The 20,101-nt window shown below is 42.8% G+C and overlaps 1 protein-coding gene across 1 annotated transcript in view; it reads right to left on the bottom strand.

The window, feature by feature from the left end:
* The window catches only part of TMEM52B (transmembrane protein 52B), a 45,603-nt gene extending 32,520 nt beyond the window's left edge, over positions 1-13,083 (bottom strand). Inside the window, exons 1-5 of the mRNA XM_075352328.1 lie at positions 12,942-13,083; positions 12,261-12,325; positions 6,313-6,356; positions 2,779-2,817; positions 1,375-1,544 (exon numbers count right to left, since the gene is read on the bottom strand). Coding sequence (XP_075208443.1) covers positions 1,375-1,544; positions 2,779-2,817; positions 6,313-6,356; positions 12,261-12,305 — 298 coding nt within the window. The 5' untranslated portion in view covers positions 12,306-12,325; positions 12,942-13,083. The remainder of the gene's footprint in view (positions 1-1,374; positions 1,545-2,778; positions 2,818-6,312; positions 6,357-12,260; positions 12,326-12,941) is intronic.
* Positions 13,084-20,101: the final 7,018 nt, after the last annotated feature.

The following is a 20,101-nucleotide window of genomic DNA, read 5'->3' as shown; positions in this document are numbered from 1 at the left end:
CCCCGCCTTTGAACCAAACGAACAATCAACAGGAAGTGAGCACAGCTGCAACACTCACTTCCTGTTGACTAACTCGTTTGGTCTGAAGACGGGGACAAGGGAGCCAACACTGATTGGATATAGGACTCTCGTAACATCGCAATTCCACATGAGCCCTGGCACCGTGATGCTGGACACCGCAGGGAGGGCACTGATATGGGAAGTGTGTAAATGGGCAAATGATGAAAAAGTGGAAACAAAAATGTCAAAACATCTCAATTCATTCAGTACCGAGTATGAGCACCACACACAGAAATCCTGCCGCTATGCTGCAGACCATGGTAGCACATTTAGGATTTGTAAGCTGCGTACAGTAGCACAAGCAACATGCGGCCTGGTGTTTTTGTGTTGAAAAATGGCTCTTGGTACACTTTGGAGGAACGGCAGTACCACTGGTTCTACCATCAAATCAATGTAACTCTGTGCCGTTAGTGTACCTGGAAGAAAGACTAGAGGGGTCCAGGTACTGTACAGGCTGCCTGCCCACACCATAATTCGTGAAATTTACTGGTGGGTGGGATGTTCCCTTGTGAAGGAAGCTGTCAGCAGTGGATCTTGATGATTTGCATGCCCAACTCATGGCAAAACATTCCTCCAACCACCACTAATAACATCACTGATAGCATGCCAAGGCGTCTAAGTGTGTGAATTGCAAAGCGTGGTTCTTATACGTGATTCTGAATACAACCAATATGTTGTCTGCATGTTTTCATAATTTGCACTTCATTAACTTATCTATCCATTCTGTGATTTCCATAATCCAATGACGTTTCCTTCATGGTGTTGCAATTTCAATGTGAAATATTTTTTCCATATGGTGAAAGCTGAACTGGAAAAAAAAATCTAATTGACAGGATCACAGTTTTTTACTCACTTTTCCTCTTTACTAAGAGAATAAAAAAGACTCCAGAAAGTCTGTATGGACTTCAATATAGTAATGATAAAAAATGATAGCTCTTACTGCAAATATCCAGGCATACATTTGTCAACTGAAAAATAAAAAATATTATAGCTCTTGAAAAGCGAGAAGGAAAAACTGAATTTGAAGAGAGGCTCAGTGGGATTCGGTCACCCAAGGCTTCACCATAAACCTGAAGCCGGCCCTAGTTCTAAAGCACAGAAATAGTCACAGCATAGCCTCCAGCAAAAGCTCTTCAAAGTAAGCAAATTTACAAGCATACACTTCAATTAACAGGCAAAGAAAATCACATCACCATTTTAAAAATCCCTACGTGCATAATGACACTAGACTAGTGGAAATACTGCATGTTCTGTAACTACCTAAGAGATAAAGTGTGCAGATAAGAGATAGCCTGTCCTTTTTAAGTTACTCACAGGTCAAAGTACTTTGGATGGTACTGTCATGGTCGAAGGCAATGACTGTCACTTCACAGGGCTGTTCTCCTGCCCTCTCTGGGCAGCGCTGTTGTCTCAGGTACCAGCAACGTAGACAAGCGCAGGTGATTCCAAACATTAGCAGCAATACGCCTGCAGTAACCACAAGCCTAAGACGGAATAGAGAAAAAATAAAGAGGTTGTCCACTACTTTTACATTGATGGCGTATGCTTAGGATAGGTCATCAATGTGTCATCGGCCGGGGTCCAACACCTGGCACCAACAATTGGCGACGGCAGCAGGCAGCCAGAAATTCTCAGTTCCGGAGCTGCTCCATCAACTGATAGCAGCTGCGGCCGGATACTGCACATCCGCCTCCCATTCAAATCCATAGCAGATGGATGTGCAGTACCCGGCCACGGCCGCTATCAGAAGACAGGGCAACTTTGGAACTGAGCATTTCCAGCTGCCAGCTGCTATCGCCGACACCAAGAACAGCTGATCGGGGGTGGTGCGGGGTGTCTATCCCCGGGTGATCAGACATTGATGACCTATGCTAAGGGGCACTTTGCACACTACGACATCGCAGGTACAATGTCGGTGGGGTCAAATTGAAAGTGACGCACATCCGGCGTCGCAGGCGATATCGTATTGTGTAAAGCCTTTTTGATACGATTAACAAGCGCAAAATCGTCGTAATCGTATCATTGGTGTAGCGTCGGTAATTTACATAATTTGGAAATGACCGATGTTACGATGTTGTTCCTCGTTCCAGCGGCATCACACATCACTGTGTGTGAAGCCGCAGGAGCGAGGAACATCTCCTTACCTGCGTCCTGCGGCTCACGCCAGCTATGCGGAAGGACGGAGGTGGGCGGGATGTTTATGTCCCGCTCATCTCCGCCCCTCCACTTCTATTGGCCGCCTGCCGTGTGATGTCGCTATGATGCCGCACGACCCGCCCCCTTAATAAGAAGGCGGGTCGGCGGCCAGAGCGACGTCGTAGGGCAGGTGAGTGCATGTAAAGCTGGCGTAGCAATAATGTTCGCTACGCCAGCTATCACCATGATATCGCAGCTGCGACGGGGGCGGGGACTATCGTGCTCGGCATCGCAAGCATTGGCTTGCGATGTCATAGTGTGCAAAGTGCCCCTAAGGATAGGCTATCAATGTAAGAGTAGCGGACAACCTCTTTAACAGTTTTAAATTTTATTTTTTACTATATAAAATTTTGTATTAAGTATAAATCTGCTGTTTCTTTCTATCATTATTATCTGAAAATCACCTTCTAGATTTTATCAGACTGCTCCAAGAGCAGATATTTATAAAATACATGAAAAACAAAAATAAATGCAGCTTTTTTATGTATTTTTATGTAAATTATAGCAGATTGTAGTTCTTACCAAATGTACCACTGGCTCATCCATTCTGTCTTGTGGCAGCTATTTGTGCAAATGAGAAAAATGATGCAATTAGGACTCGGCAGAGGTACTATATTATTTTATGGCCTCATACAAGTTCACACTAGTATTATTTCATTTGTTAACATGGCATTCAATGAAGCTAATCTAGAATTAAAATTGTGCTTTTGGATTCCATATTATGAAGATACAGAGAATATATCTGTAATACGACCAAATACAGCGCACTGAACCCTTAGGCTAAGTTCACACACAGCGCTTTTTTGACTCTGCGTTTTTGTGCGTTTTTTGCGGCAAAAAACGCACAAAAATGTACCCGCGGCAAAAACACATGCGTTTTGGTGTGTTTTTTGCTGCCTTTTACTGCGTTTTTGCTCACTGCGTTTTTATGCGTTTTTTAGCAGTGAACAATGTCATTAAAGATTGTTGAAAAAAAAAAAAAGTCTGATGTCATTTCCTTCTTCAATAGGTTCTTCATTCTCCACTAGTGTATGCAGGAGAGCAGACAGCTGCAGAACTACAAGGCTCAGCATGCTCCATCCAGGACTGTATACAGGAGGGAGAGGCAGGGGGAGCAGAACTAGAAGGCTCAGCATACTCCATCCAATAGTGTATGCAGGAGAGCAGACAGCCGCTGCAGAACTGCAAGGCTCAGCATCCTCCATCCAGGACTGTATGCAGGAGTTTTTTGCCCCCCAAAAAAATTATGTGGGCTTTGCCATATTTTTGTATGTTAGCCAGGTACAGCAGGCAGGTACGGGCTGCCCCTAGCTGCCTATTTGTACCCGGCTGGGAACCAAAAATATAGGCAAGCCCTTTTTTCTTTCAATTATTTCATGAATTGCATGAAATAATTTAAAAAAAAAAATGACGTGGGTTTCGCCCAATTTTTGAGTCCAGCCAGGTACAACTAGGCAGTTGGGGATTGAAATCTGCAGTGCAGAGTGCCCAAGCTTTCTGGGCACCCCCGCTGTGAATTGCAGTCCGAGGCACCCCAGAAAATGGCGCTTTCATAAAAGCGCCATCTTCTGGCGCTGTATCTAACTCTTCTAGCTGCCCTGGTGACGGGTGGCTTGCTAGGTAATGATGTGGTTAGGGCTAACTGTATATTATCAGCTGGCCCTAAGCCCGAAATTCATGGTGTCACGCCAATATTAGACATGGCCACCATAAATTTCTAGTAAAGATTAAAAAAAACACAACACACAGAAAAATATTTTTATTAGAAATAAAACACAACACAATTAGTGACTCCATATTTATTGAAATAAAGACCCCCCCTCCACAGTAATCCTGGATCAAGGGTCCCGCGCCGTCCAATCCGGATCCAATATCATCTGATTGGTTTGCTGGAAGGCATACCGATCAGATGATGTGTCAGGTTCAAGGAAGTGAATCACATCACACATCAGCTGATTGTATAAAAGCCGTTCATACAATCAGCTGATGAATTGGTGCAAAAAAAAAAATAAAATAAAATACACACGTCTGTTATGACTCCTGTCCGATCGCACCAGGAGAGCTGCCGATAATCAGTGAAGTGGTCTCCTGACGGCATCAGCTGATAGTTTAAGCCGTCCGGTAAAAAGCCGGCGTCACCTCGAGACTTACGATCAGCTGATGCGTCAGGTGCCGCATCATGTGACCGCATCAGGTGAGCCACCGCCAGGTCCTGCAGCCATCGAATGTGCCTGGGAGCCGGCACACAGCCGGAGGGGGGATGGCGGTACCGGGAGGGGAGCTGGGAGCGGACATGGCACCGGGAGTCTGCAGACAGGTGAGTATGACATTTTTTTTTCTACTGTTCACTTTTGATTTCGCAGCTGCTTCCACCTCCTGCCCGGACATGGCGCCGCACGGGAGCAGACATGGCACTGTACGGGAGGTGGAGGCAGCGGTGGTGGTACCGGAAGGATTCATGCTTCTGTGTTTACTGACAGAAGGAATCCTCTTCCTGTACATGTCACTTTACTTCCCACACCTTGCTTTTATAGCAGCGTTTTTAGTCAGAGAAACGCACTAAAATGCAGCTATATTTGTAATTTGCATTTTTCATTGCGTTTTTGAACATCTCATTGAACTCAATGGGGGGTACGAGCAGCCTCAGTCTCCTGCCTTCTCCTGCGGAGGAGACTCGCCGACCTACAGGTCAGTACCCGCTGCATCCAGGACGCAGTGAGTCCTGATCATGGGCACATACCCTTAAGGGGGCTGTATACGCAGCGATATCACTAGCGATATTGCTGGTGAAAGCACCCGCCCCCGTCGGTTGTGCGTCACGGGCAAATTGCTGCCCGTGGCGCACAATATTGCTCGGACTTGTCACACGGACTTACCTGCCTAGCGACGTCGCTGTGTCCAGCAAACTGCCTCCTTTCTAAGGGGGCCGTTCGTGCGGCTTCACAGCGGCGTCACTAAGCGGCCACCCAATAGAAGTGGAGGGGCGGAGATGAGCGGGACGTAACATCCCGCCCACCTCCTTCCTTCCACATTGCCGGCGGACGCAGGTAAGCTGTAGTTTGTCGTTCCCGAGGTGTCACACGTAGCGATGTGTGCTGCCTCGGGAACGGTGAACAATCTGCGTTCTCCTATATCAACGATTTTTTGAAAAGGAACAACGTGTCAACGATGGACGATAAGGTGAGTATTTTCCATTGTTAACGGTTGTTCCTTGCTGTCACACGCAACGACGTCGCTAACGAAGCTGGATGTGTGTCACGGAATCCGTGACCCCGGCGATATATCGTTAGATACGTCGTTGCGTGTAACGGGGCCTTTAATCTCTTAGGTTTATCATTATATCATTAGTCAGACCCAGTAGCACATGAGCTCAGGACAGACTCTGCCCCCTTCTGTGATTAGCAGCTTCTGTTTATGGAAATGTATACTGAAGCCTGGTGTGGGCGGGGGCAGCTCTCCCAGCATTGCTACATGCAAAATCTGAAATTTTGGCTTGTGTCAAAAAGGCTGCACCCAGTAATCTAAGTGATACATCATTGGATTCAGGGTCTCTTTGCCTACATCATGCTGCTCTCAGATGAGGTAGCAAAAACTTGCTGACAAATTCCCTTTAAACTTTCCTTGACATCTTTGCTTATCCACATCCACTCTTCCCCTGAAGGTTTCATTTTGGATCATTTTTTGCAACTTTTTAAACAATTTACATTTTTTGGTGCTGAAAAGTCACAAAACTGGTTATAGACCCAAAAAAGAATACTTTTAATTTTGCGACAATTTCATGTACCAATTTGAAGAATTTAGTACAAAAAGAAACAACAAATACCACACGACAAAAAACAGAAAAGTGACTTGAATTAATGTCAAATTATTAATTGGGCCAAGAGCATAGATTTTCAGCATTTCTGCCTCCTGAGATTTGCACTTTTCAGGATTTTTTCGATCATTTGGTTGTTGTGCCAGAACTCAGAACAGTCCTGTTTGGACTCAATGTGATTGTGAAGGTTACAACTGATGGAAAACTTTTCAAAACACTCCAAAGTTTTAAATATTACTCACTGTTTAGAGTTTTCGCAGTCGATTTCACAGTTTCCCTTAGATGCCTACAATAGAAACAATATAAATAAATATAAATATACATAAAGAATTTTTAGAGAGAGCCTACCTTGAAAAGATAAAAAACTCAGTTTACATAAAAGAATGTAAAAAATTTGGATTTACCGTGCTAAGATACAATATATGGTTAAAAGTTCTGGGACACACCTCTTATTTATCAAATTACACTTTTTTCATTCAGTCCTATTGCCCCAAGTATTTAACATCTGGCCGCTCCCAATGCCGTCTGCCATTACTAATATTTGTGGAAGAATGGCTCGTTGGAAGGATCTAAAGGCCACGTCTCACTAAGCAACATCGCTAGCAACATCGCTGCTGAGGCACGACTTGCTAGTGATGTTGCTGTGTGTGACATCCAGCAACAACCTGACCCCTGCTGTGAGGTCGCTGGTTGTTGCTGAATGTCCTGGACCATTTTTTAGTTGTTGCTCTCCCGCTGTGAAGCACACATCGCTGTGTGTGACAGCGACAGAGCAACAACTAAATGTGCAGTGAGCAGGGAGCCGGCTTCTGCGGAAGCTGGTAACCAATGTAAATATCGGGTAACCAAGAAGCCCTTTCCTTGGTTACCCGATATTTACCTTCGTTACCAGCGTCCGCCGCTCTCACGCTGTCAGTTGGTTACCCGATATTTACCTTAGTTACCAAGCGCAGCATCGCTTCCACGCGTCGCTGCTGGCTGGGGGCTGGTCACTGGTTGCTGGTGAGATCTGCCTGTGTGACAGCTCACCAGCAACCTGTGTTGCGACGCTCCAGCAATCCCTGCCATGTCAGGTTGCTGGTGGGATCGCTGGAGCGTCGCTTAGTGTGACAGTACCTTAACTGAAATCAGCTTAGTCCTGTAATTGGATACCCACACACACTCAAAGAAATCATAGTTTGAAAAGCTCTTGGGAGAGACGTGACTGGTCTGGTGTAGTCCCCGGTCGGTTTCTCCCCACACTTAAAAAATTTCAGCTGGAATCCACTGTAAAATCCAATAAGGTTTCTTTATTCAAGTAATTTTAAAAGTCAAACATGGGGACAGGGCAACAAGTTGACGCGTTTCGACTCACAGCGAGTCTTAATCGAAATGTGTCAACTTGTTGCCCTGTCCCCATGTTTGACTTTTAAAATGACTTGAATAAAGAAACCTTTTTGGAGTTTACAAATGGATGCCAGCTGAATTTTTTCTGGTTTTCTGGATATGTAGTTATTACCCTGCCAACAGGTGGCTTGGCATTCTCATCAATATACGAGGCTGCTATTAATCCATATCTATAATAAGCATACTAAAATTCTTTTATTTTCTCACAACACTGCCTCAGTTGATTGACAGGTCTCATCCATGTGTGTAGAAAGGAAGAGACCTGTCAATTAACTGGACCAGTGTGTGAAGAGGACGGCCGGGGCTGCATCGGACTATTCGGGTCTATCCCTAGAGTTGCCGGCTGGCTTTTCAAACTATGTTTTCTTTGAAAAACACGCCCTTCCATCATTATGCAGCCAAGCTGTTATTCATGCTGGACACAATTTTGGCACTATGAATCTAATAACAGGTTACCTTTAAAGGAGTGTTTATTCTAATTTTCTGTGTGTTTCTGAAGATTGACAGCTCAAATGAGTGGCATTGGTGAACAATGCACTCTCCTATGCTGCTACCAGAGGCTTCTACAGTATGGGAGAAGTGATCCAGCCATCCGGCCATCTTTATACCACTGCTTGCAAACTTCAAGCTTTAGGCCTTGTGCCCACGTTGCTTTTTTTCATGCTTTTTGTGCTTCCTTCTTTTAATCAATAAAAGCAAAGAAAAAGCATCCCAGCAAAGTCTACAGTCATATGAAAAAGTTTGGGCACCCCTATTAATGTTAACCTTATTTCTTTATAACAATTTGGGTTTTTGCAACAGCTATTTCATTTTCATATATCTAATAACTGATGGACTGAGTAATATTTCTGGATTGAAATGAGGTTTATTGTACTAACAGAAAATGTGCAATCCGCATTTAAACCAAATTTGACCGGTGCAAAAGTATGGGCACCTCAACATAAAAGTGACATTAATATTTTGTAGATCCTCCTTTTACAAAAATAACAGCCTCTAGTCGCTTCCTGTAGCTTTTAATGAGTTCCTGGATCCTGGATGAAGGTATATTTGACCATTCCTGTTTACAAAACAATTTCAGTTCAGTTAAGTTTGATGGTCGCCGAGCATGGACAGCATGCTTCAAATCATCCCACAGATGTTCAATGATATTCAGGTCTGGGGACTTGGATGGCCATTCCAGAACATTGTAATTGTTCCTCTGCATGAATGCCTGAGTAGATTTGGAGCGGTGTTTTGGATCATTGTCTTGCTGAAATATCCATCCCCTGAGTAACTTCAACTTTGTCACTGATTCTTGCAAATTATTGTCAAGAATCTGCTGATGCTAAGTTGAATTCATACAACCCTCAACTTTAATAAGATTCCCGGTGCCGGGATTGGCCACAAAGCCCCAAAGCATGATGGAACCTCCACCAAATTTTACTGTGGGTAGCAAGTGCTTTTCTTGGAATGCCGTGTTTTTTTGCCTCCATGCATAACACCTTTTTGTATGACCAAACAACTCAATCTTTGTTTCATCAGTCCACAGGATCTTTTTCCAAAATGTAACTGGCTTGTCCAAATGTGCTTTTGCATACCTCAGGTGACTCTGTTTGTGGCGTGCTTGCAGAAACGGCTTCTTTCGCATCACTCTCCCATACAGCTTCTCCTTGTGCAAAGTGCGCTGTATTGTTGACCGATGTACATTGACACCATCTGCAGCAAGATGATGCTGCAGGTTTTTGGAGGTGGTCTGTGGATTGTCCTTGACTGTTCTCACCATTCTTCTTCTCTGTCTTTCTGATATTTTTCTTGGCCTGCCACTTCTGAGCTTAACAAAAACTGTACCTGTGTTCTTCCATTTCCTTACTATGTTCCTCACAGTGGAAACTGACAGTTTAAATCTCTGAGACAACTTTTTGTATCCTTCCCCTGAACAACTATGTTGAATAATCTTTGTTTTCAGATCATTTGAGAGCCCAAACGTTTTCATATGACTATATGAGAATCCTGACTTGCTGTGCACATGTTGCTTCCTTTTTCTTTGCAGTTTTTGTTGCTGAAAAAATAAGCAGCATGTCAATTGTTTCTGCATTTTTTCCTCCTTTTTTCACCAATTGACTTTAATGGAGTCTGTGAAAAACGTAGGAAAAAATCCATGTAATGCACTCGTTGCTTTTTTTGTGCATTTTTATGTGATTTTTGTTACGTCACTGGGGTTCCCTGCAGCCATTTCCTCACCTTGTGGTCTTTACAGTGGGACCTTGCTGTAGGGAACTCCGGGAACATAGGTGCCCTGGTCTGTCAGGCGATTCGTACCTCAGTAACCCGGGGCTGTCAAGGTGACAACCCAGGGTTAATATGGCAGCAATCATATCCCTGTGATTGCATTACAGGGACCCGATCACCAGGGAGAGGTCAGCGATTCCTCTCCCTGCCTCTTTAATGCTGCGATCGCACTGATCGCAGCATTCAGGGGGATAAACTGCCGTGAGCGGCGTTGACACGGTTCCTGGCAGTGAGAGCCAGGTAAGATCAGCTGGTGACCCGGCGGCAACCATGGTGGTACAGAACCTGAACTCCACAGTCGCCATGACTAAAAAACGCACAGATAGAAGCATGAAAAAAGGATATAAAAAACCAAGCAAACGCAATAACAAAATTAACTTTTTGAGCTGCTTTTTTCCTGCCAAAACATGCATTTGTATGTGCAGATTTTCTGCACATAAAATGAATGTGGGCAACTGGCCACTCTTAAACTGAGGGGTGGCCACTAAGCTAGAAAATGAGCTGCACATATGACGCCCTGGCCTATCAGGTCGTCACAGGGTATTGTGCAATCTACCCTTCTGCACAGTATCCACCCTCCTTTGTTACAGATCCTGGTCCTTTGGCTAAACTGTTAGCAACACCAATCAAAATCCTAGGAACACTTCCCACTTTAACCTACCAGACACACCATTGGGGGGCCTGAAGGGAATAGGGCCGCCCACATGGGGGGTTGGTCAGGGGAGAGTGAGGACAGTGACAGTTGAGCAGTGGAGTTGAGCTAGAGTTGACCAGAAAAGAGGAGGTGAAGTGACTCTCTGGGAGGGAGAGGTCACGGAGCAGGGCTCCTGAGTACTAGGTGGCAGACGGTCTAGGCCTGGTAGGAGCTGGAACCCTGGTCGCAGGGGACAGTGTCAAGGGGCACGGACTGCCGAGGAGGGCGGCCGGCGGCCTTGAGCTATCACCGGGCAGGGGCCAGGGCACGATGGGGTACGTGGACCCCAGACCTGAAAGTAGCTTCATGCGTTCCGGTAATTTACCCGACGGGGTGAAGACTTCAAGTATCATCCCCAACCCACTCCAAAATCGGGGTACTAGCACACCGATGGGATAGGAGTTTCCCACTACAGTCCAAACAAATCCTACTCATGAACCCTGAGAGCAAGCTCACTCCGTTAGCCATACGGGTGAGTGGGACCCGAAGCGTTTTTTACCCACGGGTCCAATAGAGATGAAGGTGCCAAGGACAGGGCCACAGACTAACAGCAACACCAAGGGCACGGACCCAAGCATGCTCCCTACCAGCTGCAGTGGTGCTCAGAATTCTGGTTTACAGACTGTCGGTGTAGTTATTCCAGGACTGAGTGAGTACATTGAAAACCCCTGTTCCTATTCCCAACGGCACACAAAAACCATCCCAGCATCAACGGGCCCCGGGACACGAACCACCTACCCACGGAGGGGTTAAACATCAGGCTGCCACACCATCGTCACCGGGCTCCCCAACGGCAGCGGAGGTCCCTCACATTACCACGCACTGTGGGTGGCGTCACGAACTTTCCAAAAATCCTCTGTACATATTCCCCCCCCCTCTTTTAATCGAGTGGCCGCGCGACACGCGGGTCCGGAGAACCCTCGAGCCACTGCGGATCCGGATCCGAGCAGCAGCGGTAGCCCGGCTGCTGGCACGGGGGCGGTACACACACAATAGAAATAAAAATCCCTCTGTTCTTGAGAATGAAGAGGCTTTTTATTAAGAGGTAAATTGCAAAGCAATTTGCCATTTTAACCTTTTAAGAACTTGAAGCAACCCCTTTCTGATATATATATATAAAAGCATTTTTAGAGTCTTTACTTGAAATACATACAAATATTTTGTAGATAATTGAAATCAGATTTACTGCTGAATAGCTACTTGTTTTTATTTTGTAGTCCTTCATAAAGGGGTTAGTGGAAGCATGGCACCTGCTAGGACTTCACACGTATACCAAGGAACGAGGAGCATTCTTCAGCATATATCAATAGGAGAAGCTACACGAGCAGATATTGCACTCCATAATAGCTCTCCTCAAGGATACCGATCTCTTCCCAAACCATAATGCCTGGTCATACATTTGGATAAATAATTAGGGCGTTTATTTTACTGAAAATCTCCCTCCATGGCTCTTCTCCAGTCTAGTTCTTGTTACTATATGATGCTTTAAATAGAAGTTCTAATTCTGTAATTTTGTTTGGGAACTTTTGTGTATTTCCAGCATACATTTGCCTTTACTGGTAATATTACATTTTTTGAGCCATACACTTTTCCTTAGTGAATCCCCAACTTGCTACCCATAGAGTAGCCTTCTGGAAGACATTAATTATCTCTCCAATCTGTTACACTATGTTATATAATTAACTTCTATAACATGTCTTCAGCTACATTAAAAGCAGCCATATCCATCTTTATCAAGTACTTTAAAAAAAATTAGGATGAAAATATCATATTTTTATATTAGGTAGCGTATGTCATGTATTATATGGTATTTGTTATTTTGTTTTTGCTGTTATGTCTTACCAGATAGAGTCCTATGCCTACAGAAAGAAAAATGTGTCTTCTCATGCTACTGCGTTACCCAGTACCTAAAATATACATATAACAGACATTGAGTTTCAGCATGTTAATTATTTTTAACATTGGCAAGATGAAAAATAATAAATTGTATTATTGACTAATGATTTATCATATGTCGACAGGTTCTTTTTGGCCTTTTTGGTTGAAGGGTCCTCCAATAATAAATTGGGCTTCGAGTAACTCAATTTTTGGACCCCTAACTATCAGCTGTAATCTGTGGCAGTAAGTGTTCCATTTCCCCACACCATAGGGAAGATTATATATTACTCATTTCCCATTTATATTGATATGCATTATGCAATTGGACCTAAACAAGAGAGAAGCTCTTTAACGCTAGGCTCCATTCTGGCTAATGGACGAAGGTTTTGAATAACATTTCGGATTTTCTCAAATCTTTCTCAAATCTTTTATTGAATTTTCAATTTTATTTTCTAATGTGTCTGTGTATTTTATTTTAAGTCTAATGAGCTTGAATTATATAGGATCTTGATGTATTATTTAGGCACATCACTTATCTAGCTACTGTATATTTAAGAAGAGTTTGAACAAAAACTCATGGAACATTCTACACAACATATCGAACACGTATGAATAGAAATATTCTAATTTTGGATTTCCTCTTACCTTTAAATGTTAGGGTACTTTTATCCTTTATTCCGGTACGGTCCGCAGCAGAAAACAATCATTTCTTTAGTGTGGAAGATGTTTGTCTGATGTGCATCTCGATGTGAAGCCCAACGTAAGCCATTACCCCGTAATAATGGCTTTGTGGGAAGGCCTAGATTGTGCAATTCAGATAAAGACTTGACCCATTAATTAAGTATTTTGGTATTTCACTACAGCTCTTTTAGTTGGGTTATCATCACATTCAGTAGATTGAAACATTTCACTTAGTTAAAACTAATCCAAATATTGTAATTGATTTCCTTTACTTTAGGATTAATGGCATGTTTTACATGACTTTTCATGTAGTCAACAGCCCTGGGATTCTTAAATTAGTTGTTGTCCAAGGCAAATGTCCAGTCTTTTATAATTACAAATGTTAATATTAACCGGGGACACATTAAGTGTAGCTATGTGGAACCACTGGAGATTAGAAAAAAAAGGAGGAAGGGGAACGAAATATCCAGAGGTCACAGGAAAACGTAATATTAACGCACACCAAACAAAACTTAGCTTTTTAATAGGTAATGTAGTATGAGTAGTTTAGTATTTGGGAGATAAAGAGTAAGGAGCCTGTCTATAACCATATACAGCTGCTAACATAACATTAGAGGTTATCCTCAAGAACAGTAGTAAGTAGAATAAAAATTCTGCCCCTGCTTTGTTTTACAAGGTGAGTAGCTAAATTGATTGCCCAATCTACTGATAAATTAAGTTGTGACACAAAATGTGCCGTAAGATGAATTTACATAACATAAGGGGCCCCATACATGTGAGAAAGTTGAATAAAAGTTGAAAATAAAAAGTTGATATCTTGATATCTGTGATCCAATGTCTTATTCAAGAGCAATCAGTGTTTTTCTTAATAAGTAAATGAGATGTTAAGATTTGTGGGCCGGACACTGATCTACCTGAGAATCTGCTTTCAGAGCTTATTTTAAATTAATTACCTGTATGAGACATGTAATGACTGGCAGTCTGCGCTCCTCATTTCATGCCTCATACTGGTATTGAACTCTTTCATTTATAATAAGCTATGTAGGAAGATTCTCAGGGAGATCAGTGTCCCATAGATCTTAATATCTCTTCTACATATAAAAAACATGGCTTTCTCTGGAACAAGAAATTGGATCACAGATTTTAAGTTATCATTTTAATCAACTTTCTATGACCTACATTGCTATATAGATGGTTTATGAGGGTTTATCAACTGACAGATTCTTTTAAGATGGAGCCATGTCTATCTGGTCTCTCACCGTATCAGGACCGCCAAGGCCCAATCACGAGGGCCCAGATTGTTGCTATGACAGCAGAAGATCAAATAATGAACTTTTGGTCTGTCAGCTACATTGGCCTGTTAGACCGTGCCAAGATCATGGTCTAAAAAGTGCTCTGCCAGTGTCACAGGTATAATGCCTTGCGGGATGCCATGCCTCCCATATGTTTCATGGCCCATGAGACATGGGATGCTGTGTCTCCCGCTTACTAGGCAACACAAAATGCTGCCTTGCCTGGTGTAAGCCAATGGTGGGAATTTGTGCACTCTGCTGTACAGGTGAGTAGGGAGTGGCTAGCTGGACATGACTGGGAGGTATGTTCGACTCTAGCACTTACATTCTTCCAGCTCCTGCATTACCGCCACCTCTGGAGTGCGTCAGTCACATCAGCAACGTGATGAGGTAGCCTGATCATGCTGCAGTGATGCCAGAAGCATGATTCTCACTGATGCATCTCAGGACGAGTAACTTATTGGTGCACCTCTGAGCAAAAACTGCTGGTGCACCAATTGCATCAGTGCACCAATTGCATCAGTGCATTTCATTCCTTTGCTCATTCCGACCTCTTAGCATGTTAGTATGCCCACAGGGGTGTGCTAACGTGCTATTCAATGCCCATTGCCCAACCTCATCATTGGCAGTGACGCATGTACCTGTTTCCATTGCATCGCCTCAGAGCACTGGGCATAGGGTCAGTGCACATGATCAGAAGTCCCCGACACTTCTGGTCATGCGCACTACACAAGTTTGAACCTGTGACGCATACGCCGGCTTCATAGTGCGCATCACAGGAAGTCCGGGGATCATGCGCACTGAGTCGAAATCCAGCATCAGGCGCAGTGGCAGCAGGTGATTGACGATGACGCTGCACATTCATTATCATGTTAGCACGCCCACAGGGGCGTGCCTACATGGTTAGGGGACCGATTAGCCAGGGGAACTAACGCACTTGCAACTTGTCCCTTGGCTCATTAGCATATCATAAAAGATCTTTAGAAATACTTTTTCTAAAGATCCCTTTATCTATGCTACTAGATACAGGGACGGTTAGGTAGGAATTAGCAATATGCATCCAGAACTATTCGTCGTTCTGGGTGCATATTGCACCTGAAGTTCCCTTTAATGATTGTTGGGTGCTGAGCATGCGTACCCCCACTCCATTCATTGTCTGTGCGACAGCTGGGGATGTTCGTGTAATGTCCATTAAAATTGGCCTTTTCTTTATATGGGTGAGTGTGCCAGTGGTCAGCTAACCTATAGATTGATGAAAACAACTTGGTTCTTCAACTTAATAAAAAAAACTAAACGGCCAAATGAGTCTAATGTGTATGGTACTGTAACTGCATTATCCCCATTCGGACAGCCTAAGATGTTAGTCAATTGTACTTATGACTTGGTGATCAATCATTTTAGCAGCAGAGATGGCTTTGAATAGGATTATGCTCTTCAGGTTTTGTTTGCTGTATGTAATTACACACTCCAATGACATATCAATGAAGTTCAATACATCAAGTGTATTTATTTTCACCTTATTTTTCATCTGGGTTTCGACATCTAATTTTATACAAAAACAAATCCTCACAACATTCAGTATTTCTGTAGGTCTTAGTGTGACACTGGCCATGGAAATTATTGTTTATGGTTGCTTACTTTCCTAAGACAGAAACTGGGCATGTAAATGTGGCATATTCAGTTACCATGATGGATTTTTACTAACAAACATTCTGCACCATACAAGACAATTACCCTATACAAACAGAAGTGTTGAGTAACGCATGTAGAAAAAACAGGACTAGTCACTGAAAGGTAACATTTTACTATGATCATGGCCTAATGTTGAAAGATCTACTTTAATGGAACTTGTCACTAGATTTTCCCAATATAAAATAAAGCCTCTTTTTCCGCAGTCAAGCAATCTGCATATGCATATAAGATCCACATTCTGCATACCCAAAAACTACTTTTACAACCCCCCCATACTGCATGGTCCAGTTTGATGGACATTTCTGGGTTTGCCTGGCGCCCGCAAATCTCGTTTCTGTACAGTTGAATCTCAGGCCTGCACAAGTGTGCTTCGCTCTGCCTTGCTGGGGGGTTCACAGGAAAATACCATAATGCGCATGTGCAGAGCAAGGACAGAGATAGCTGATGATGATCTGTAAGTAAATTCAGTCCATGCACATTACAATCCTTTGCTTTGCCCTGCACAGGTCTGAGCTTCTTCTGCAAGGAACAAGATTGGCAGCGTTGTGTCGATGACGTATGATGCATCATACACATCAAGCAAGGCAGGAAGACGGTGGTTGCAGAGATAGAAGAGGCGTAAGCAAGCCTAGTGATTCCAATTAAACCAGACCACGATGTATGGTGGAATTACAAAAAATATTTTTTGGGATATGCAGAAGTAGTTGGGTGCTTTACCAGGCTCATCACGATTGCTACATCTCTAGAGTAATAGTGATGAGCCAAACAAAGCTCCAGGATTGACGAATTTAAGAGATGCATCAATTTTGGGGCAGCTGCAAGCTACTATTTTTAGGCTGAGGAGGGCACAATAACCATAGGCCTCCCCAGCCTGAGAAAACCAGCCCCCAGCTGTCTGCTTTACCTTGGCTGGGTATCAATATTTGGGGGGGTGGCGTTTTCTTTAATTATTTAAATAAAAAATCACAGAAGCTAATACAGAGGGTGGGGGGAAGCAGTGAATACATGAGGTTTAATGAGCGGACTCAGAAACAGTGTGACAGCCTCACGGAAACTCAGTAAGTTTAATTCACCTGCTTTAATCCCCATTTTGCTTTCTTTTGCAGCCCCCTAACCTTTGTTAACACCATTTTTATAGCACTTAAGTTCTGGTCTCTTAGACTTATATTGGGTTTGGCGTCCGGGATCATATTTTGGTCAAGTCCGGTCCCAAACCGGACTTATTTTAAAAGTCAGATTGGACCCGCTGAACATCTGCAGGTTCGGCCATCTCTACCCCTGAGGTAATGACTGCCAATCATAGATTTCTCCTACCATGGATATTTAACACTTTAGTTTTGGTTAGTATTGATTGAAGTACCTATAGAGAATAAACAAAGTAAGTTTTGCAGGTGGTGGCCTTCATAATTCTTCTAATTCTTCATATTCTCTAGTTCTGCATTTTGCTAGTATCTTTGCATGCCATAGTACCTGTAACCCATTTGGGTTGCATAGGTAATCCAGTTCCTTCCTAATGGCAGACCTATATGTTCTGTTGAGAATACCAGCCCCCAGCTGTTGGCTTTAGCTAGGCTGGGTATCAAAATTTGGGGGACTGCACGTTGTTTTTTTTAAATTATCTATTTAAATAATTTAAAAAAAAACCTGCATGCGGTTCCTCTTAATTTGATACACAGCCAAGATAAGCCCACGGTTGGGGATGGCAGCCTGTAGCTGTGGCTTTATCTGTGCTGGTATCACTATAAGGGGGACCCTACGCCATTTTATAAATGTATTTATTTATTTTATACTCCACTATAAGCACGCAGACAGCAACTGTAATTCCAACCAATCACAGGTGCTGTTAGAGAGGGTGGGGGCGTGATCTACCACCAACCAATCAGAGCCGCCAATGAATATGTATGAGGACTGATGTGTGGACCCGGGAGTAGTGTTACAGCCGCTTGGGAGGATTGGTAATATTTGCTCCTGCTTTAACCCTTTTATTTCATAGGTAATGTTCGGGTCCCCATAGACTTATATGAGGTTCGGCGTCCGGGCAGATATTTGGTTTCAAGTCTGGTCCCGAACCGGACTTTTTTTTTTTTTTTTAAGTCCGGCCGGGCCCACTGGACCTAACATCTGCAGGTTTGCTATTCATCTGTTCACAAGACGCTTCCCAGAAAGATTTTGGCTTACTCACGTACATTTTGGCAAACTGCAGTCTAGCTTTTTTATGTCTCTGTATCAGTAGTGGAGTCTCCTGGGTCTCCGGCCATAGTGTTTCCTTTCATTCAAATGTCGATAAATAGTTTGCACTGACACAGATACACTCTGAGCCTGCAGGACAGCTTGAAATTCTTTGGAACATGATTTATGCTGCTTATCCATCATCCAGTTTATCCTGCAATGCAACATTTCATCAATTTTTCTCTGCCATCCATGTCCAGGGAAATTAGTTTCATTGTCGTGGGTTTTAAACTTCTTGATTATGTTGCGCACTGTGGACAAATGAACATCAAGATTTCTGGAGATGGAATTGTTACCTAGAGATTACTGATATTTTTTAACAATTTTTCTTCCCAAGTCCTCTGACTGTTCTCTTCGCATTCTGTTCTCCATGCTTAGTGTGACACACAGACACAATGCAAACGTTGAGTCAACTTCTCCCTTTTTATCTGGTTTTAGGTGTGATTTTCATATTGCCCACCTGTTATTGCCATAGATGAATTTGAACAAGCACCACATGCTTGAAACAAAAGTTGTTTACCCCCAATTTTGGAAAAGTGCTAACAGTTTTGTCCTGCCCATTTTTGGGTTTTTGTGTGAAATATTGGCCAATTTCCTTTTTTTTTTTTACTTAGTTTGTTTGCGTTTTTCAAATACACACAGAGGAAAGAAACTTGTGTATAACAAAACGTAATTGGAATAATTTTCTGGTAGATATACTTCAATTTCTGGAGCAATTTCAAGGGTGTCAAAATTTTCAGCCATGACTGTATATAATGCAAAATGGTTCCCATAGGTAGCATATCTAATGCTGCAAGAAAAAGTCCTTAAGCATCTGCCTCAGTACAAAAAAAACAGAAATATATGAGAAAAAAATTTAAAAACGCAAGAATGTAGAAGAGAAACTCTTTCTTCTCAAAGAAGACCTGTGACAGTCAAAAGTAGCTAGTTTTTATAATTATTCTACCACTTTTGCTCCTCTCTGTTCTGTCTTCATTTTCTTTAATCTGTCATAGTTTCCAAGATACAGTAATGCCTTGACTTACGAGTTTAATTTTTTCTGTGACCGAGCTCTTAACTCAATTTGCTCTTATGTCAAATTCAATTTTGACATTAAAATTAATTGAAATGCTATTAACCAATTCCAGCCCCTTCTTATTGCCCCCCATCCTGGTATATAACCCCATCCTGGTACTGTATATATGATCCTCCAACCTAGTACATGTCCCCATTCTGGTATATATGATACCCATCCTGGTACATATGATCCCCATCCCGGTACATGGCCCCCATGCTGGTACATGGCCCCAATCCTGGTATATGGTCTCCCATTCTGGTACATAGCCCCCCACAATGCTGCACACTTTTTAAAAAAACTATTATATTCACCCTCCCTTACATAGTTTGCATGCACTGAACTCACATTTTGTGAATACTCTGACTAAGCGATTGTGGTCTCCCCATGGGTTCCACCAGTGATCTATATGTACAAATCTTAAAAAAAGCATGTTTGAACCTCAATTTACTAGGTGAGAGGTTATTTAGGTTACCCGTGTAAGTAGAATCTGTTATGAGTGAAGATGTATGAGTTATACAAAATAATTTTACCTCTGTAAATAAATGTAAGAAAATAAGAGTACGTGGAGTTTCAAACACGTAAACATCTACATACTGTAATGTATGCAAAGAGTCAACAATATCGTAACTTCATGGTTGAATGTTCTTACCATTTGCATGAACTATATCACTGTAATACAATATAATAGGAGCAGAGAACAATATAAATCTTCTGAAAACCTCTGCTGTCAACACAAAAAGCCATAAAAATAGCTAAAGAAAGCCTGGAAACAACAAGTAGTTCTTGTTTCTGGGAGAACCAATTGGTGGCAACAGAAAATTTACAACATTCCTACAGGATAAAACATAGAGGAA

The sequence above is a fragment of the Anomaloglossus baeobatrachus genome, chromosome 5 (genome assembly GCF_048569485.1).
Source record: "Anomaloglossus baeobatrachus isolate aAnoBae1 chromosome 5, aAnoBae1.hap1, whole genome shotgun sequence".
NCBI classification, from domain to species: domain Eukaryota; kingdom Metazoa; phylum Chordata; class Amphibia; order Anura; family Aromobatidae; genus Anomaloglossus; species Anomaloglossus baeobatrachus.
The sequence above is the reverse complement of the archived record's forward strand: the minus strand, read 5'-3'. Positions and strand labels throughout refer to the sequence as shown.